We start from the raw sequence: 22,799 nt of genomic DNA, 5'->3' as shown, positions 1-22,799 counted from the left end.
ATGGAGGATTAGGAATATAATCAGAATAGTATGTTTGCTGTAGAAATGTAACTTTCTAAGCAACCAGCTCATATGTGATAAATGATAAAATTGTACTTGGAAGAAAACAAATACTGATTTCCTATTGATTTTCTTTTTCTTTTTTTTTTAAATAAGGTCAAGAGGTTCTGTCTTTTTTTCTGATTATTTACTTGTGGCTAATTCTACTGTTTTTATGAATATTTAAAGGAAAATTCCTTCTTTTTGGGAGGCTTCATTTACCATTAGAGAAAATTCAGTTGAGGAAAGAAAAACTGTTTGTCCCATATCTGTATGTGTACATGAAAAACACTTAACACTTCAGAATTATCCCATAGGGACATTACTCCTGGCTTCATAAGACCTACTTTGTAGAAAAAATAAATTTGGTAATATATTCCTAAGCTATATGGTAAAATATCTGAATCATAATGAAAAGAGGCAAAGTAAAAAGCGTACATCTTGCAATCAGTTACTTTTATTTAGCTTCGTAATCTTCAATATGGATATTACAAGTAAAACTGAAGTTTAGCATATGCAGATTTTCATGTTTGATATTTTAAAGCAAAATTATATATATATATATATGCATCTCATTTGTTGCATATCCAAATGAAGACATTTCACATAACTAGCAGAATGTGACTCTAAGAGACAAATGTCCAGTTGTGTTAGAGGGTCAGACAAGTAAATTGTGTCAAAGTAGTAGAGCTTTGTGTGATGATTAGAGATTACAGATTCTTTGTAAATGTTATCTCTTCAGAACATGCAAGTTTTCATTCTTTTTTAAATGTAGTTTTGACTTTCTTTGGGCTTTGTGTATATAGGATACAACTGCATTCAGTTGATGGCGATCATGGAACATGCTTACTATGCCAGTTTTGGGTACCAAATCACTAGCTTTTTTGCAGCTTCAAGGTAAAATGAATATTTCATCTTCATGTGTATTTCAAACAATATAATCAAATTGAGTTTTGCCATTTAACTTAGCTTTGTTTTATAACCTCACTTATGCTTATGGTTAATAGAAGCTGAATGTTTTCTTTTAGTGCGGTCATTCTCTTCAGATAAATGTAGCCTTGACTGACCCAGATTTAACATCACATTTTGTGGAATAACATCAGCTCACAGATGTCTGTGTATTCACTGAAACTATTCCTTTGCAGGCACACACTTAGTCAGAAACTGTATCCTGCGCAAACCAGTACTGAAGGAACTCAGACCTTTTTGTAGGAAGAGATCAGTGTTAGGAAGAGACATGTGGGAGGTGCTCGACTGCACAGATAGACCTCCCAACTCTGACTTATTCTGCCTGAATATGGCTCGTTGTGGCGAAAGACTATACACTAAATGGTCCTGTGTGTGTCTTTGATTACCACAAATTAACCAAAACCAACATTAATTCAGCCTTATGTAGTTCACAGTGTGGGAAATAGACATTAATTTAGTACCCATACATCTAGTGGTTTCTATTATTAATAACAGCTAGCCACAAGTTGCTTTTATATTACTCCAAAATTGACTGTCGATTAAATCTGATGTGATATTTGAAGTGGACTGAAACTGTAAAAATAATAGCTGAGGAAAGTTAGAAGTGAGCTTAGGCATATAATAGTCTAGAAGGAGATACTAACCAATTTCTTTACATCTCCCTGGAGTTATCTTTACATAAGCTACCTATATCTACTGTGTCTAATGCTTTAAACTTGTTGCTTTCTAACCGCAACCAAGAAGTTGTCTGTCTCTTTACTAAGTGTTTGGTAAAGCCACTGGTTACCTTCTTCCCTGGAGTACAGTAGCTTTTCTTGGTTAACTCAAATTTTTAGAATCATTTAACACAGCCACATCTGTTTACCTCCTTGGAAGAGTTTTAGTTTTATCTTTAATTCCACAACATGGTATTCTGCTGTGGTACCTCTCACCTCAGTTTTTTTTGTATATTTTTTCACTCCTTTCATTTTCATCTTTCTCCTAAGGAGGAAACATTTTAGTTCTATTTGGCTCTGTTTCTTTCCATTTCTATAGCTTTAGTATACTCTCTATGTAAACTTGATGTTTCTAATCCTTGTAAGTTATATTCTTATGTGTTCAATACATATCTTTACTATGTTTCTCGTGAATTTTCTCACCATGTCTTCTGTCTTCCTTATGCATCATATTTACTAATTCATTAAGTGACATTTTTCAATTCTTAATTCTTCAAGCCAGAATCTTGGCATTATACTGTTTAATTCCATTTCTTTCCCTTTTTGTTCTCTACTTATTACAAAACGTAGCCATCTGCTACTTCACATTGTATCCTAAAACTGGCTGCTCACCTGCCCTCCTGCTCCTACTCTGGTCCAAGTTGCCAGTCTTTCCCTAGGCTCATTTCAGTAGTTCTTCCCTGGTCGTTTGAACTTCTTCATTAAATTTCTGTCTTGATTCAAATATCTGTTTTCTGCACTATGGTCCCAGTAAAGCATTTAAAGATGAATGTTAAGTTATATGAATCTCCTGCTCAAAAACTCCCTTCAGTGATTTACTGTTTCTTTTAGAAAATCACTGATTTTCCATTGGTCATATGACAGGTGCTCTTGCTGTCTCTTTTGACGAACACATGCCACATCAGGTTTAGTCTTCATATGTTTTAACTTGTTCCACCTTGACTGCTCCCATGCCTATACTCATTTCCCTAAATATTCTCCTCATAGATATCCTGTCTTTTTTCTTACACCTTTCTTGCTTTTATAGTATTACCTATAAAAGCCAGTAACTGATAACTGTTCTTGAGACAGTGTGTTTCCTTTTTCATTTTGCCTATGAAAAATTATTTGCTACATTATTCATCATATCTCATTCATGTTTCTGTCTCGTTTTAATGTAATTTCCAGAACAGTTCTATATATTGTTTAATATGCAATCTTATGGGATGGGGGTTCGGTAAGGGTGTGTGGGAGAATGGGAAGGAGAGGGAACTGGAATTGTCATGTAAATAAAAAATAACATGGAGAATTATTATGGTAGCTATCTTAATACAAATTTGATTAAGAATACAAAGAAAGAAAGAATGAATGAAATGGCTGATTGAAAGGGAGGGCTGCTCATTTACTGAGCATGTTGTTCAATTAGTGAAAGCGTCCCAATGTGGCTTTCATAAGGAAAGGAAGGGGTAGAGTGCTGCAGAGAACCCAGTGTTATGAGAAATCGCCATCTAATGACCCAATCTTCATCTTCATGGCATTAGGATCGCATTAGGAGAATTGCTATTTGCTAAGCATCACACTGTCATTGAAAGGCTCATGTACACAAACTCTGCCATGAAGAAGCATGTCATCTGATAGGGAAGAGCGATCATAACCATATCAAGGACACTTCTGTATCTAGAGGGAAAAGCTGATGCTGGAAAACAGTTATATGAAAATTTCCCTGGAGTGACAGAAGGCCTTCTGGAAGTGATGTTTCTTTTCTTCTATAGGTAGATTAGGAGTATGCACATAAGATACCCATGTCCTCTTAGTGTGTGGACTAATCTTGGCACAATCTTTTGGCCATCTAATTCTGGAGACATGCTGCTTTAGGAACAAGTGCAGAATGGACAGCTTTGAGTAGTCTGATGAAAGAAGTACTTTAAGGGCCCTTTACCTAGGTCAGTTTTAAGCAGTAATTTTAATGTTTTAAAATTACTTTATATAAAATAACACCTCTGAGTGATATAAGTATCATCATACTACATTTTTGTATTTAAAATAGTTAATACCATGCTTGCATAGGCATTGATGTACAATGGCTGTTTGCTTTCAATGTGATGTAATGATTTTCTGTGCCCTTTCTCTTTAGTCGTTATGGAACTCCTGAAGAGCTCAAAGAACTTGTTGACACAGCACATTCAATGGGCATCACTGTCCTCTTAGATGTGGTACATAGCCATGCTTCAAAAAATTCAGAAGATGGTTTGAACATGTTTGATGGGACCGATTCTTGTTATTTTCATTCTGGACCCAGAGGGACCCATGATCTTTGGGATAGTAGATTATTTATCTATTCCAGGTAAGTGCATGTAACATGAAACTTGTTTTTGTTTAAACTTAATTTCAAGTGTTTTTCAATAAATCAATTTGTGTGTGTTCTCTAACTGTTAGTTAATGCTTTAGATTTAATTTCTAAACATTATATAAGGAATTTTAACCTTTGCATAGTACAATTTATGGTGTATTGTGTTAAATTTCAACTTTATAAATATGCAGTTTAAAATATTTTGGTGATACTGACACTTGAAAGTTTTAATGTGAGTAATTTATTATTAAAATTTAAAAGGTAGCTTTATCTCATTGGTTCAATCATAGAAAATCTTTTGTTAAAATAACATACATTTTAATTAGGCCACTTAAAACTCATGCTTCATGTCTTCATGTATCAACAATAGTTCATTGGTTCTGTTTACAGCTGACTTACAAAGCCTGATTCAGGAATAAATAAACTAAGTTTTAATGCTTAAATATTTAAAGGTTTTGCTAGCTACCATCTATTTACAAAGCTACCTTAGCTGATTAAAAATTCTGGTACCTTACAGAGTAATAGAATATGCATGCATTTTGTTCTTGACCCATCACATGAGTCTGAATGTGAAATTTTCAACTTGTAGCATCAAGATTCAAAAGATTTCAGATTGTGGGATGGCATATATTTAGACTAGATACATTCTACTTGTATATTAGGTGCTAGAATCATTACTACTTTCAAAATGACTAACATCATATATTTATTATATTTCCACTGATGGTAAGTAATGATATTCATTGAAAACACGTGAGTTTTCTATTTTTGTCAAATTGTGCTATTTAAATTTAATCAGCTCAAGCTTGCACAGTATTGGAGATCATCCTTTCCTGACAGCCCAGCTGGTATTTCTTCTTGGTAGTTTGACTTGTCCCTGCTCTTTCAGGCTGCTTGTTCTGAGCCTCTTCTAAGCAGCTCAGCTCCTTTAAGAATGATTCTCATTGTATATATTCTTGGGGAGGGAGGGCCCTTATGAATCTTACCAGTTTCAGGGACATTCTGAAGCTCTTTTGAGTTGTTTACTTCCAGCTCTGTAGGATAGAGTGTTTTGCTTCTCCTTAAAATGTCCTATAGTTTTACCTCCTTGTAAACCCCATTACAAAAAATATCCTTTTGATCCACTTTTCATTTATATCTTATATGTCTTGCGAAGTTTCCCTCCATGATGGATTTTTATTTTTTGTCCCTTTGTTTCTCTGTGCAACAGGTCTTTCTGTTGACTGACCTTGAATTCAGTCTGTAGTAGACCAGGCTGACTTCAAACTCACAGATATTTGCCTGCCTCTGCTTTCTAAGTGCTGGGATTAAAGGTTTGTGCTACCATGGCAAAATGGAAAATTTTAACCTCAGAGAGAAAGTGCTACACAAACATTTGCAGCTGTCCATTATTAATTATGACTTTATAGTTTACCATTACTCCTGAGCCATTTGTATAAATTTAGCATTCACAAGTAAAAGCCTACTCTACCGGTTCGTTGTTTTGCAGTTTGATTAACCAAAGTTAGTTAGTGACTTAAGATACCAAATTTTTACACTGCTTCTAATTTGGGTACACTTTTCTTGTTGTATCACCTGTAACATCATCATTATATGTAGACCACTTACTTTGAGGATGATCTTATCCCATTACTGACAGTTGGTGCTATGAATCAGCCATGGCATTGAGCCATTGGCCTCAGTTTATCCCTTTGAAGATCACTCTGTGTACTACTTATGCTCTCTCTTAGAATCCTAAAAGACATTATGTTCTCAAGGTATTTCACATAGGTTGTCTGTGGTAGTTAGTATTAAGATCACTTCTGTGAAGGATTTTTTTCTGTCAGATTCAAGGTTGGTGGTCCCTTGAATTCAGTGGGAAAAACACTAGAGGATTTTAAACCTAGTTTATAAAATCTCCATACAGAATAAGATTGGATCACAATTAAAAGACTACTTGACAAATTCAGAAGAGGTAATTAAGATGCCTGCCCATGTGGAAAATTGTTTATCTCTGCCATGTTTCTATAGTACAGAGAATTATATCTTTAAAAAGGCAATGTAATAATGTGCTTCTCTATTAGAAAATGTAAAAAGGCATAAAGATCAAAAATTAAAAGTATAAATATGAACAACTTGCTTTTTTGGTAAAGTTATAAGTACATCACTCCCATGCATATAGCTGTGCAAAAACTTATTACTTCACATTTACTCTCTTCATATGATAACTAGTCTGTCTACAATTTTGAGTTTGCGCCTTATTCAGATGAAATCAGAAATGACAATTTCCATTACATATTTGAAATATAATTTATTTTCTACTCTTTTCCTTTGATCAGTTGACTAATGTTATAATCTATTGACAAATAGCTATATAAGTGGTGTGCATGGTTCAATTAAAGTATAGTCTTGTTCTTTAAAAACTTGAAAATGATTTTTAAAATAATTTTATGACTGCTCAAGAAATTCATCTATATTGAATCACTTCTGTGGAGTGATGTTGCTCATTTTCATCTTCTCTATATGTCACAACCTGTCACCATTTATAATCCCTGATTCAAGTGCCATCATTTAACTTATCAGAATTAAATCTCTCTCTGCGTAATGCCAGAGATCTTGACTGTCCTATTACCTGCCATGAATAAATTTCCAATCAGGAGCTGCCCCTGTTTTAATTTTCTGTCTACTCAGTGTATCTGTCTTCAAACTTTGCTAAATTACAATCGACAGTTCATAGCAGGGAATGGGTTGTCCTTTTTTTCAGTTGGTACAGAGAGCTTTTTGATAAATCTGTCACCGATGAGTTCCAAGAGTATCCAGAATGAAAAATAATGGCTATAACTTGGAGCCTTCAATTTTACATTCTTTTTGCATATTGCTCTGGAAATATAAAAATTCACTGGAAAACAGTGTAAAATTCAAACTTGTTTCTAATTTAAATTAAATAAAAAAGAGGAAAAAATTGTTGATATTAAAAAAACTACTGTGACTGTCCTTTTTAAATATTACTTTTAGAGATAAGAATCTCATTCTCAAAATCCATATCACAGTCAATCAAGCTAACGATCTTTTTCTCCTTAAAATTTCACCTTGATATGAAATTAGTATAACTACATTCTGTCAAAGTGATTTCATAGTCTGGCAGGTACTAAAGATATCCCAACCTCATTTTGAGTGTTTGGGCATGCTTGAGAACTTGCAGTTTTCTTTTCTTTTTTTTTTTTTTTTTGGTTTTTCGAGACAGGGTTTCTCTGTGGCTTTGGAGGCTGTCGTGGAACTAGCTCTTGTAGACCAGGCTGGCCTCGAACTCACAGAGATCCGCCTGCCTCTGCCTCCCAAGTGCTGGGATTAAAGGCGTGCACCACCAACGCCCGGCTTCTTTTTTTTTTTTTTTGCAGTTTTCTTCTTGTATCCTCGTGACTATGTGTAATAAGATACTTCTTAGTATAGACTGTAATAATTGGGTCTTGTTAGCCAAGTATACCCTTTTTCACATTGGTATGGAAGAAAACTCAATTTTCATAGTTGTGCAGTGACAATCTAACATATAGTTTCTTTTTCACTTGTTAATATGATGAATTACATTGATTAGCTTTGAATGTCAAACCAATCTTCTATTCCTAACATAAGCCAACATAAATATGGCTATAAGTATTATAAGTACAATTTTAGCATACCTGTATATGTACTGTAGGGTTATTTATAAATCAGTTCTTAATGATAAATCTTAAAGAATTATTATACACTGATATATTATTTAACGAGCATATGACACCACCATAATTAGCAATATATCTAAAAACTAGCCATCCAGGACATTGATGAAAATGCTTTAAAATTATACTTAAAATACTGGGTAACCCATATTTAGTGTTTTATCATTAAATAAACTATTTTCTGCATAATATGAATATCCTTTGTAATACTTAGGGCATTAATGCTTTTTATTTTAATTAAAAAATTGAAATATCCTAAAATTCTTTATGAGATACTGTGTAACTACAAGTTTAAACACAGACTTAATATTTCCTAAATATCACATTTTCAACCCCACTGCTGAGAAAGTCAGCATAGCTTACTTAATGACAAACCCTGTCACAAACCAAGCAAAACAAAAACAACCGAATAGGAGGCTAAGGAACTGCATGATATTCAAGGTTGGTCTCTGGCCTCTGTGTGTTCCATCCCCCATATATATGTGCATTTCCCTACAGAAACATGCAACACCCATGTGCTCATGCACACACAAAGATATAATGCAGTCATACATTCCTCCTGTTCCTTTTTATCTGAGTTTATTGGAGCTGCTATTAGAAAATATTCCAGACCTGATATCAACAAAAGAAAAAAATATTTCCTACATGTCTACAACCTGGAGGTGACCCTATACAATATTTTTGTTTTAACTGCAGCCTATATGTTGAGTTGTTAGTTTTCTACCCCTGACAACATAATGACACTCAAGAAATTCAAAATCAGAAGTATTTAAATTTTGAGTTTTAAGGTTAGCAGTCCCCAGTCTGTACTGAGAATGACAGAGTAAATGTATAGACTCAGGTAACAATTTGGTATTTTATGGTAAAAATAGAGAGCCAAGTGTATTAGGACATATTGCTATATATATTTGATTAGGAAACTACTCATGAATTTGAGAGCAAGGAGAAAGATTTGAGAAAGTTTGCAGGGCAGAAACGGAGGGGAGCAATTTTGTAATTATATTACTATCCCCCAAAACAAATTCATAAAAAAGAATACCTCCCCCTATTACTCTTAGGCTGTGAAATAATGTGAAACAATTGTTTTTAAGAATAGTTCTTGTAGCAGTCAAAATGTGGAAGGCATGAGAGACACATAGTCATATTTTGCTTTTATTACAAGAACATATACTACTCTTTAGGAGAGTTTTTGTCAAACTTTTCAAATTGTCATTGAGAATTAATATAAATTACTCATCTTGTGATTAGCTGGCAGAATCTCTTGGCCAATAGGGAAAGTGGAAATGTACATTTGCAACAACAAGAACAAGCTAATTTTGCAGAAATTGGCTAATGATAAATGTAGTTTTTAATTTTTCGTGATAGTAATAATCACCATGCACCCTCTCTTTTTAGATCTGTATATCGTTAGAAACTATTTTCTGTGCCAAAGACAAGCTTTAAGATCCTGTGTTAAGATGATAATATGCCTAATAGACCATGATTATTTTACTTTTTTTAAAAAATAATATTCCCTGTGTATTTGTTCCTTCTTTGTGCATGAAAGTAGAAAGAATTTAATTTAAGAGTATGGTGTGGAATGAAACGTAGGAGATGTGAGTTCAGATAACTGAGTTACTTTACTGTGAAGTCATGAAAAGTGGAAGTCTGTAGGTTGTGCAGAAAGGAGGCAGGACTTTGGGACCAGAAGATGCTAAATAATAATAATAATAATAATAATAATAATAATAATAATAATAATAATAAACATGAATAAATGTCATAAAGCAAGAGCCTGTTTTTTGTTTGTTTGGTGTTTTTTTTTTTTTTTTTGGATTTTCAAGACAGGATTTTTCTGTGTAACTTTAGCTGTCTGAAACTCACTCTGTAGACCAGGCTGGCCTCAAACTCACAAGAGATCTGCCTGCCTTTGCCTCTCGAGTGCTGGGATTAAAGGCATATGTCACCATCTCTGGCAAGCAAGAGCCTTATAACCTCTTGATATGCACTGTATGACTTTATGCAATATGTACTTGTTGAATTTTGGTCAGTTTAGGTTTAGAAGTGGATTGGTCATAAGGTAGAGGTGACTGGAGAAGCCACATTCAGACAACAGGAATCTTGCTTTAGTTTAGTTCTATTCTTCTCATCCCACCTCCAAAGTGTCTTCCACTATTACAGTCCCCAAGACTTGGTTTTCACCCTTTGTGTAAGTAAAGAGTAATTCATTTCTTTTTAACGTGTTTGACATATTACTACAGTGGAACATAGTTAATGCTATGTAGAAGAATGTGCTAATGAACTTAATACAGCACACACCAAACCTTTTTGTAGCTGAAGTAAGGAATAGCAACAAGTGTGTGTGTGTGTGTGTGTGTGTGTGTGTGTGTGTGTGTGTGTGAGTGAGTGTCTGTGTGTTTGTGTGTGTGTGTGTATTTAAAATTAGGCCTTTTCTGATCAGTCTCCTATTCCATTGTTTTAGAATTGGACTTTTCAGTATATTTTAAATTTTCCACAAAATGCTATAATATTTGCTTTTAATTTCTTGGTATAAACCAGAATATTTAACATTTTAATTGGTTTAGACAAAGTCTGTTCCATTAACTGGTCATAAAAGTAATGATGATTCATCATTGGGCAACTTTGCATGGACTTTTAGGAAACAGTTTCTGACCCTGAATGGACTAAGACAATTTGATACATACAACAAAATAACTCAGCCTATTTGTGATTAAAATTATTGAATTCATTTTAGGACGTTATTAATCACTTTTGAGACTATGGGTATCCCATAACAACAAGCTTACAGCCTCTTAAAGAATGCATACATAGTTATCTGCCTGTCTGTCTGTCTATGTATCATCTATCTTTTAGCTCTTCTTTTAGTAGTTAGCCCTGTTTAAGTCAGAACCTTGTTTGAGGTTGATGAAGGAAAACAGTTAAACCTACTGTTTCAAAGAGAGTCAAGTTAGCTTCAAAACTCAGACAGACTAATTCTCTTTTGTGGAAAAGATTAAGAAAGTTGCGGCATCAATCTAACCTATCTGGATTTGAGTTTGAATAGTAGAATTATAGCTTCTCTCACAGGCTTGATGAGATTATTCAGCCCAGTAGAAAGGTCTCTATCGATACCAAGCCCAGCAGTGGAGTGAAGCTTTGCTGTCTTTGTGTAAACTTTGTTCCTGGCATTATCTGTCTCATTTATTCTGTGCATGTCTACATTTTAGGTGCACTGGGATATTATGGGAGCATCCTGAGTATTTAGGTCTTACTCACCTGTAACATTTCCTTCTCATATGGAAATTCCCTCTAAAATAGGACAGTGTCTTAAAATGAAAATCCCGACCACTGCCGTAAAAGCAACTTTTGGTTTAAGATAAGGGCACATGCTTGTGAAAATGAGTCTTCAGGTCTGTATTCAAGTGATTACCCACTTACGTCAGGGAGTTTTTGGAGGCTATGATAATAATGATATCTAGTTTCTGTATGACCTTTTTTAAAACAAGCAGGTGAAAAGTAAAGAAAAAAATCAATTTTTTTTCTCCTTTTATCTGTGTGTAACAGAACAACTTGTTTAAGCATGTCTGTTTTCTAGAGTCTGGATTGCAGTTTTGAAGCTCGAAAGAGATATTTCATGGTTTTCTGGCTGAATGATTTCCTTAGTGTTCAGTGCAGACAAATAAACCGTATTGTGTCGAGCCACATATTTTCAGAAAATATCGGTTTCCCATCATTTGAAAAGGTTCATAAATAATATGATATTGTTCATTTTGAGGGCTTTCCCCCTTCATTAATTTAGGGCAGTGACCAGAAATATTCTTCTCCAACTGGCAGCTATCCAGGATACATTTTCCATGGTTAAAGTATCCCATGCTGGTACCCCTGGACTGGAGGATTTCTCCTTCATTTGTTTATTTGCTTCTGCGTTCAAGTCTATTCATTCTCTTTGCTGGGCACACGTGTGCATTTTTGTGTTCACGTGCCATGGTACCTGTGGAGGTGAGCGACCCCTTAGGGGAGTTACTTCTGTCCTTTAACCATGTGCATTCAGAGGACTAGAATTAGGTCACTAGTGTTGTTTGCACACCTCTAATGCACACCCTCTCCCTGCCACCACCCCCTCATCTCATTGGCCATGGATTGAGTCATTGCCGGTCTTGTTTTTTAGTTTTCACCATTTGTTAGAGAAGCTAGTATATTGCAAATTTATTTAATTCATTGCCTCTTTGTGTATTATAATGCCTCCTCCTCCACATACATGACAGAATTTTGCTTAAGAAAGTCTGTTAAAAATCTGTATCCAAAAGCACTAGTAAAATTTGGGATCACTGTAGTTAACGAAACAACCAAAGCCTTGTTTTTAACATTGTGTTAGGGTCAGCAAAGGCAACTGGCAACTGCCTAGGTAAGCTCATCTGGCCTGAGGTGACACTAATCATGTTGATTATATCTTTTTAATTTTGTGACATTAGGGGTTTTCATATGTCCTTGATCCTCTGACATAAACTAGTCTCTCCAGTCCCCTGTCATTCCCTGTCCCTAATTATTTATCATTGTGATCAATACTATGCGAGACTATGGGCATATAATTATATGTACTTTTTCAATTTCAGTAGGACATTTGTTTATATATGTTGATCTTGAAGGTTAATAGTTTGTCCATAATAAATATGTTTTATTTAAGGTAGATGTCTTCTTTTTTCTTTTTCCTGTTTTTCTGCTTATATAGCATAGATCTTACCAGTTTTTGCATGGATATCTTTTGTGTGTATGTATTTCACAAATGTGAGCATATATGTGTATAGGCTCAGGCATATTTATGCTGAGCATAGGGGAGGATGTCATGATTTCCACTCCAGCCTCTTTTACGTTCATTTACTTTTTGCTGCTGAATTCAATAAAAAAGAGAGAAAATACCTTCACCCTAAATAACAATAGTAGCTGCAGCAATATTATATACCCACACAATTAATTTGGTAAAGATCTAACATATAAAGTAGATGGCAGGTGGTTTTGTTATCTTCATCCCCCAGCTTGCACCAAACATGGTCCTCCTGAATCTTCATTTCTTGTGTAAAATGTTCATAAGGATAATATTCTTATTTGTCATTGTCTTTTGTCAGTCTGGAACCAGCAGACATTGTTTGAGTCCTCTGCTGCCAGCCAGGCCCTGTCAGCTTTTTCCTATGTGAGCACAAGGACTCATGCAGCCTCATCTTTCACTTAAGGAAAGCAGAAACACATACTCTAAAGGAACTTGTTCCAGTTTCAAATATCACACAGTTAAGTTTTGAAGTCATTATCTCATTCAAAGGAATTTTTATGTAAAGTAGATAAAATTCCCAGTACAGTAGGCCTATCTTTGGACTCCATTATATGCTCTGGGTCACAAGATTATATGATTCTCCCAGACTTCCAATCAAATTTTAAGGAGTCAAATGTGGTGAAACTGATAATAATTTATGACTTAAATATAGTACTCTAGCTTAGTTTCCTTTGTGTCAGCAAAGAGAATATTATAAACCTTAACTAGCAGAACATCATCACTTAGCACACTCTTCACAATGCTAGATTTTTAGATGAGTGAATGGACTGCTTCTTTACCATTGGATAAAGCAATGTGCAGGCTTGTTCAACAAATCTACAGTTAACATGCATTCACTTTGATACTCTTAATATTGTATATATATAAGTTGAAATTTTTAAATTATAAATATAGATACTGACTTGAAGATAGTATACAAAATTATTCCCAGACCTAGCTAACTAGCCCCCCTTCTTTCTCTCCCTCTCATTTGTAAAACTAGATCATTGACTGTGAAGATCCATTGACACAAATATCCTAGATTCTAAGTTGCAATCAGGTTATCGTTATGGAACACATTTTGTTGTCAGACTTACCAGCTGCCTTAGGCCTGGTAAGCACAGTTAGAGGAATATATGCAGATAATAGCATGTTTTCATGACATCACAGCATGTGCCACAGTGACACTGGGTCTTTGTCCACTGTGGACTGATGATAGCTTTTAAAGCACTTGAAGCTCTGTTAGGTGAGGACACAGAATTAGAATCAGTTGTTGAAATGACCGATGGTGACCCACAGCCAATAGTATTGAGTAGTCACCTCTGAGAGCAGTGGGAAAGAGAAAACCTATCAAGGTCAGAGACCAGAACTGAAAGTGCAGCACTGCAGAGCCACGTAGGTGCTGCAGCAAACAGTTCTGCATGTTGCAATTGTCCCTCTGGGCATCGTTATACCACAGTGTACTATAATAATTGATCATAACAAACCTGAGTCATTTAAAAATTTAAAATTGTTTTCAAAATTTGTGTATAAGGTGCCAAGGAAAAATTAAATGTACCTTTTGTTAGACTGTTTAATGTTTTAAGTGTGGTGTTAATGATGAAAAGTCAGCATTTGCTTTTTTTTTTTTTCATCTCTGTACCGGGGGCCTTGTTCTTGCTAGGTTAGCATTCTGCCTCTAAGCTATCTCTCCAGATCTACTATCCAGTTTTCGTGAGGATTTCTATAATGATTTCATTTCTCTTGACTAATTTATTCAGAACTGTGGAATAAATGAGGTATCCTTCTGCTATATTTAAAATCTTTTCAGGTCCCACCATCATTTTATTAATCAGTTTTGAGTTAGTGGCTCACTTTGCATTGTAAGTCAGATGTCTTTTTAGGAACCAATTTTCTTTGAATTAAGGACTTGCTACATAGGTCATGGTAGCTTTGGAATTCCTGTACAGCTCTAATGCCCTCAAACTCATGGTGGATTTCTCCTTCAGTCTTCCAAATACTGAGATTACAGGTGTGCACCACCTTGTTGGGTTTAGGACCCTGTTGTATGGTTCTCTGTTTTCAAGGGAAAGCATGGTTTGTGTTGTCAGAGTATTTTCTATAAATAAAAATTTTCTGTTTTCCCAAAAATAAGGTTAGGTGATAACCTGTAAATAAGGTTGTAAGCAGGAAAAGGCTACTTCATTCTTACAGTGTCTTTCTGATTGTTGTGATCACTGGTGTGGTCCACACCGAGGAGGGAGTGTCATTTCCGTGTGTTGTACCGTGTCTCTACTTGGTAAAGTATTTCTCCCTGAGTTTCTTATTGTCATTCGATAGAATGTTGTTAGCAATTATCTCATGTATACTTACCATTGATGTGATAGATCAGATCAGTAGTTTTCTTTTGTCTTTTGCTCTGGGATCCTTTCCTAATTTGTGTGGTTATATCTGGAGGATTATTAGAAATACCCTTTTCAGGACTAAACCTTACAGAAAGAGAATTCAGGGGGTTTCATGACAGCTTGCAGTGCCCTGAGAAATCAATGTGTTCATTCCGCAAGCATCTCCATGTCATAAAGATGATGAGGGAAGCTCAGAGGGCCCCGCAGGGAGAACAGTTCTGTTGCTTCCCGGCTGGGCTGCGAGGTCAGGAAAATTATATGTGAGGTTTACATGAAATAAGTTCAAGACAGAGACCCAATGGGCCCACTGAGGCAGTGGGGTAACACTGCTTTACATTAAGAGAATGCAAGTGACATGAAAAAACTTAGTCACAGTGTAAAAATACAAAATGAAGTAAGCAGAACAACTATATTTAGCTTCACTAGCTATGGTTATTCAAATCATTTATTTCAATATTTTAAAGTAAAATTAAGGTATTTCACATTTTGGTGTAGTGTAACTTAGAAGTATAGTTTGTTTTTTCCATACAGCACCTCTCAGTTCAAGTTAGATTTTCATCATAAAGTGTGTGTGTGTGTGTGTGTGTGTATGTATGTGTGCGTGTATGTGAGTGAGTGTATATGTGAGTATGTATGTATGTGAGTGTGTGTGTATTTAAACATAAAATTATTTACAGTGGAAATATAGGTTCATACATCTGAGTTGTTCTAAGCATTCTTAAGTTTTGCAGTAGTGGAGCTGGATGTCAGTCATTAAATTTCAATTTTCAGTAATATAAAATTATTTATGAATCCGTTTCAGTAGTCATTCTAACCTGCTGCTAAGGGCTCAGTACCTCTGCATGGACTGTATTGTATGACACATTAGCACAGTTGAGCAAGTACCCTGAAGGCTCTTGCTTTAATGGCTTTGTAATTGATTAGATGGGGTAAATACACATCAATTTATTGAGCTAGTTGAATGAAATGCCATTTTATTTTTCAATAAATTCAGTAGCTGTGGACTCAAAACATGGACGTGTGTGCTTTATAAAACACTAAATTTCAATTTCTCAGGAAATTGATGATGAACATATAACGTGAACAAAATGTCCACTGACATTTATTAACCCTTAGCCTGCAGCAGTTTTATAGAACAGCCAACATTTGTCAGTCAGTAAACACATATAAATTTAATTGTTGTGGCATTCTACTTTTCTCTGGCAAATAACCCAGACATCTGCGGTTTGGAATGAGTGATTCAGTCATTCTGGTTAAACACGCAGTAAATAATTGAGCAGCATACTCTGTTTCCTATAATATAACTGCACTTGTTCTTTCTCATCCATATTTCAAAAGTTATGGATTCCATTTAGAGGATGGCTAGCAAAGATAAATAATGAAAAGAGATTTTTATGAATTTTAAAGACCTATGATTTATTTAAACTTTGTGGAAATGATAGAGTCATAGAGAAACCATGTTAGCAGTAATGAAGAGACCTCACTGATGTGACAGGTAATTTGGCAAGTGTTTCTGTTTTCTCTCACGTTTTGTTCCCATTTGGTGATATGCCTAAGTAAGTTTTGAACTTTTCCAGACCTCTTGCTTTTGGTGTTGAGTTCCACAAAGTTACATATAGCTTCATCAACTTCATACTTCTGCTCTGTACTCTTTGACTTGAGTTACCTCTGTCTTAGTGTTGAACCCCATGTGCTTGTGTCAGTTACCTTGAAGTATAGACAAGATATGATGTCCATCTTCAGAGAATCAAAATCTGATGAGTGTGACATCTAAATCACAGGATAACATAAGCAGAAACACAGGTTGACTTATTGATAGCTGCATACATGGGTAAATGGCCACCTAAGTCTCTTTTGGTGGAATTGTCATAGATGTCTCTGGAAGAATGGCTTCTCCTTATCTGTAGCTTGGGGGTGGGAAAGTTACTTGAACTCTTATGTATTTGAAATTTTCTTTAAAATACTAATTAACATGGTACCTACCTAAAGTTATTATTTGACCTTTAAAATTTGTCATGTTTTTGAAAATTTTATGAAATATAGTAAAGATTAGTTTCCTTTCTTGGTCATGTTATAATTTCCTTTCAATTGTACTTTTTAAATTTGTTATTCAGTTCAAATCTATGCCGCTTATACACTCTACTCATGAATACCTTTCACCCTTACATTTATATTTCATTTTACTTTGAAATTATTTCTCATGTCTAGACTTTATTTTCTTTTTCTACCCTGTATTAATTACTATTATAACTGCCTCCACTTTTTTATTTTATACCTCTTAATATTCATTTAATTAATAGTTTAATTACATTGTTATCACCAAACAAGAATATAACCTTCAGCAGGACAAATATATTTGTCTTGTTGTCTACTTTATCTCTCAGATTCAAGCAGGGTTTAGCTCATTCATACACAGATCTGCTGAATTAATAAATACACATGTACATTTACACTCTCAAGTTCTCACAAATTAGAATATAGGCTCAGACATCTCGTAGTGTGATCTTTAGGAAGCACCGCAGTGTCTGTTAGAAAATATCTCTAAACTGTGTATATTCACCTGAGTATGAATGAAACTCATAGCTGGGTAGTGGGGCACATGCCTTTAATCCCAGCACTGGGGAGGCAGAGGCAGGCAGATCTCTGTGAGTTTGTGATGAGTCTGGTCTACAAGAGCTAGTTCCAGAACAGGCTCCAATGCCACAGAAAATCCTGTCTTGAAAACTTAGATAGATAGATAGATAGATAGATAGATAGATAGATAGATAGATGAAACTCATTATTTCTATGTAATATTATTTGTTGAGTAGTTGAGGTCATTCATTCTAGTTGTGATGAATGGTTTTTCTGCTCATTGCTGTGATAACAATAGTGTCTTTGTAACTGAGTGTGTGTGTGTGTGTGTGTGTGTGTGCGTGCGTGTGCGCACCCATGCTTGCATGTGTGAATATTTTTAGGCTCAGAGTTACACTAGGATCATCTGTGTCACTATGGGTTTAAAATTACCTATTGGAGTCCAATAGGTACTTCAGTGAGTACACAACTGAAGGCAATGGCTATTCTTTTCTAAGAATCTACCAGTAGCTACTACAAGGAGGAGAAGGGCCTCATCAGCCAGCCCTTACCCATTCTGTATTGACTGTTAATGGTTCAGTTTTGTAGATACCCATTTTAGGTAGCCACAGTAGCTGAACTTATGACTGCATTGGCTCTGTCATGCCCCAAAGCTAGTATTTATAGCCTCTGTATGTTTCAACTGCCCCTTAGGATCTTTTTGTCCTCTTTTCAGCAGTAATCCCTAAGTGCTAGAGGGGATGCTATAAAGTGTCCTGTTTTGGCCTTAGCACTCAACTGTCACATACTCTTAGTACCTTGAGCAGCCATGCATCAGTGCATTCCTCTCTAGTCACTATAAAGAGAGACTTCTTTGATTAAAGTTCTATGAGTATAAACATAAATAATTATGTTTGATCCATGACAATTTAGCTAAACCACAGCAGAAAGTTTGTTCATATGTATGTATATATGTATGTATGCACATATATATGTGTATATATATGTATGAATTTATCGACTGTGAAAAATGATATTATAAAATTTGCAGATACATGGATGGAACTAAAAAATTGTTCTGGAGTACATTTGTAAGTAAGAAAACTACAAAGTGGCTGTCATGGGGTGGGTGCTAACCGAGCATAGTTTATATGAAAATAGAGTGAAATCAACAGAGTAGAAATTTTAAGGAATGGTGAATAGAAAATACGTGTGTATAAAATTTTTAATCTGTATTTTAAAGTCTCATTTTAGGAGCAGGGTGTTTTGTGAACAAATGTTGATGCTTAAGAAATCTACTTGTGAAAATAGTATATTAAGATAATCTGGTATAGCAGATGAACTAATTAACAAATTTTGAATATTGTACACTTAACATTCCTGAAAACTGAAGATATGGCAGAAAATGAATCTGAACAGATAAGGCATCCACCCTCAGATCTCTGTGTCCAAGTGAGCAAAATATAAAATGTGAAACAAAATTTCACATAAGAATTAATATGATGAAGGAACAAGAAGAAGAACAACAGAACCCAGCCAGCTTTATCTGAGCATGGATGTGCATGTTCATAGTTTCAGCAATTGGTAGCAAAATCAAGAGAGCTACAGAGACTGACAGCAGTCTTGTCAACACAGCAAGACCTCACTATCAAGCATGACAATAAGTAAAACAAACACACGAAGTCAGTGACAGCCAGCTCTAAGTGTGTGGTGTTTGATTGCAAAATAACCATATTTGCGAATGGTTAAAATAAGGAGTTCTGGAGAGACAATGTTCTGTCACAGACCCAGAGAAGTAAGGTACAATATTGAATCCTGAGAACCCAGGAACCACTAGAACAGTAGTCGTCTGATGGTCCATCAAGGGAATGTAGATTTCTTTTCTTTTCCTTCTTTGTGTGTGTGTGTGTGTGTGTGTGTGTGTGTGTGTGTGTGTGTTTATAAAAGGCCAGGGAGATGTGAATTGATAAGGAAAGAATTTCCCTTTGCCAAAGGGTGTAGGCAGATATTTCATCAGGACCATTTCTCCCCAGTAATGATATAAATGCTTTTTATTAATTATGATACCTTGAGAGATAGGTCATTTATATCTAGCTCTTACAACTTAAGTAAACCCATTTGTATTAATTTACATTTTGCATCATGATTCATGATGTTACCTCATTTCCTACATGTCATGCTTCTTCCACAACTCTTTGAGACTCCCTCATTTCTTCTTTCCAGCATTCTCTGTGCCTGGAAACCCTGTTTAGCTATTGTCCTTTAAGTTCTTATTAAACCAATCGTATTGACATACCTTCATAGTGTACAAAAAGATTATTCCACAACAAAGGGCTTGTCAGTTGTCAGATCAGAAAGCCCTGTAGGCCTTTGGAAGGAGGTTGTGTAGCCTTCTATTTTACTGCCTATGTATTTGATGGAAACTGTTTCCTTAGCTTTTAAAATGCTTGAAACTTGTTCAGTTCCTGAAAAGATATAGCTGCTTTCTGTGTAAAAGAATTAAGAGAGAGGTAGGGAGGGAAGGATGGAGAGAAAGAGGGAGGGAGGGAGGGAGGGGAAGGAAGGGGGCTGAGTATATGTAGACACTATGAGTAAATTTACTTTCCCTTCCTCTAGGGGATGTGGTGGTTTGAAATAATATGGCCTGTAAAGGGAGTATCACTATTAGGAGGTGTGGCCTTGTTGAAGTAGGTATGACCTTGTTGAAGGAGGTGTGTCACTATTCAGGCAGGCATTGAGTTCTCAAATATGCTGAAGCCACACCCAATGTTCCAAAAAACTTCCTGTTGCCGGGGAGATCGAGATATAGCTTTTTCTCCACTCTCACTTAGCTCTTTCTCCAATATCATGTCTTCTACACACTGCCATGTCCACCATAATAATAATGAACTAAATCTTTGAAATTGTAAGCCACTACATTGAATACTTCCTTTTATAAGAGTTACCATGGTCATGGTATCTCATCACTACAATAGAAACCCTAAATAAGACAGAAGTTGGTACCAGGAGTAGGGTGTTACTGTGATAGTTCTGGGACCTTGTTTTTGTTTAGAGGAATTTGGACTTTGGTACTTTGAGTTAGGAAACCAGTGGGATGCTTTAAGCACTGCTTAATGACTCATACTAGTAGAAGCATGGAAGACAATGATGCTGAGAATGATTTGAAGCTTGGGAGCCTGGATTAAGATGTCTCAGAGGAGGAGAATATTAATATGTGGCCTAGAGACCAATCATGTGAAATTTTGCTGAAATATGTGGATGATTTTTACCTTTGTCTGAAAAGTCTGCCTTAGGCTAAAGTGCAGAGTTTTGAATTAATTCTGTTGGCAAAAGAAATCTCAAAACAACCTAGTATAGAATATTATGCATTCGTTAGTGGTAACTCTAGTGAAGATTTATAATGAAAAGGAGAAAGTTGAGCAAGAAAAGAATATAAGATGTGAAAAATTTGAAGAGAAAAGACATATCAGAACACAGAATGGAGTTAAGTCCAGTGGTAGAGTACTTGCCCAGCATCTACGAGGCCCTGGGTTTGATCCATAATACTAGGAAATACATTGTCTTTTGTAGATTGAAGTTTCTGATTTTGGAATTAAAAAAAATAACAAATAATATGTTGAGAAAAAAAAGAATGGAGTTAAGGCCTGTGTCAAGGACATAAACAGATTAAGAAGTGGAATAAAGGGAGTGGTGACCTCAGGGCAAGATCCCATCCAGTTAACTTTCCAATTTGTAAAGAGGAATTAAAGAAAAGTTGAGAGCGAGGTGTTATGGTACACACCTTTACTATCTGCATGCCAATGGCAGAGGCTGGTGGATCGCAGAGTTGAGGCCAATCTGGCCTACAGATCAAGATTCAGGACAGCCAAGCTTAGGCAGTGAAGGAAACCATTTAAAACTGAAAGCTGGCAAAGATGTAATTGAATGAGTGGAACACATTCTATCCCCAGCAAGTAACATAATTTGAGAAATTTGGCCACCTGATTCTTGATTTAGAGTCTATGAGTAACTAGGGATAGCTACTGAGGCCAGACATATGTCAGGGTTTTGCCTGCAGAGGCCTTGAGGGCATTGGGTGAAGCTGTGAAGGTAAAACCTTGATTGTCTTGGAGATGCCAAGATGTTGGAGATGCCAGAGTCATAGGATACTTGGCAAGGAAAGTTGACAAGAGGTAGTGGAACTTTCCCAAGGGAGAGAAGTGTGTTGCAGTTAACAAAGCTGAAAAGAGTTGAAGATCTGAAGAGCATTTTGACATTAGACATGGATATGCAGGTTTTTGGTCTTGGTTTGGTCTAGTATTTACATACTATACTTTCTTACCCATGTTTTGGAATGGTGATGTATATCCTGCACTATTATATGCTGGAAGTATATGATCTGGGTTTCAATTTTGATTTTACAGGGGAGTGAAGTTAAGAGACTGCATGAATCTCAGACTTTGAACTTTAGAATTTTAAATAAGTGTGAGATTGTTATAGACTAATGATAATTTTTGAAGTTAGAGTGAATACATTTTTGCATTAAGATGTAGCTTCAAGCCTTTGGGGGCTGAGGATGCAAATGTGGTCCTTTGAAAGAAAATGGCACTCAAAGGGAGTGGCACTAATGATGGGTGTGGCCTTTTTGGAGTAGTCTTGGTCTTGTTGGAGGAACTGTATCACTGTGGGGTTGGGCTTTGAGGTCTTGCATATGCTCCAGCCACGCCCAGTGCTACAGAACACTTCCTGTTGTCTGTGGGATCAAGACATAGCTCCTTCTCCACTCTCTGGTCCTCCCTTACCATGTCCGCCTACTCACTGTCTTGTCCCACCTTGATGATAGAGGACTAAACCTCTGAATATATGAGCCACCCTAAGAAATGTTTTCCTTTATATGAACTGCCTTGATCATGGAGTCTCTTAGCAGCAATAGAAACCCTAACTAAGAGGTGGGGGTGGGGGTGGGGGGTGGGCATTGCCGTTTCTTGGGTCTATGTATTGGCATCAGTTATTTTGTAGGTGGACTTGAAAATTTTGTAGAGTGATTGGTTCTGTGTGAGGGGATGGAAAAAAATTGTCAACAGGTAGTAACTTAATGCTATGGTTTGAGTGTACTATGTGGGTCCCACAGCGCCTGATATGATTAAAGTTTGGTCCTTAGGATGGAAGGAGAGGGAGACGATGGCACCTTTAGAGATGTGGAATAGTCTCTGGGCATAAATGTAGGTGACGTTGTTCTCTAATTCTTTCTTTCTTTTTTTTAATAAAATGAACAAAAACAAGCATTTGAGATGGAAAAGTTAAGTCTGAAGTCTCTGCATTGCAGGTGAGGGAGTTGAAGAATTCTTTGAA

At 35.8% G+C, this 22,799-nt stretch overlaps 1 protein-coding gene across 1 annotated transcript in view; it reads left to right on the top strand.

Annotated features, from left to right (window-relative positions):
- Gbe1 (1,4-alpha-glucan branching enzyme 1) overlaps window positions 1-22,799 on the top strand; it is a 241,375-nt gene that overhangs the window by 113,138 nt on the left and 105,438 nt on the right. The window contains exons 6-7 of the mRNA XM_005082053.4: window positions 846-936; window positions 3,838-4,047. Of these exons, the coding sequence (XP_005082110.1) occupies window positions 846-936; window positions 3,838-4,047 (301 nt within the window). The remainder of the gene's footprint in view (window positions 1-845; window positions 937-3,837; window positions 4,048-22,799) is intronic.

The sequence above is a fragment of the Mesocricetus auratus genome, unplaced genomic scaffold, assembly GCF_017639785.1.
Source record: "Mesocricetus auratus isolate SY011 unplaced genomic scaffold, BCM_Maur_2.0 Super-Scaffold_100008, whole genome shotgun sequence".
Taxonomy (NCBI): domain Eukaryota; kingdom Metazoa; phylum Chordata; class Mammalia; order Rodentia; family Cricetidae; genus Mesocricetus; species Mesocricetus auratus.
The sequence above is the reverse complement of the archived record's forward strand: the minus strand, read 5'-3'. Positions and strand labels throughout refer to the sequence as shown.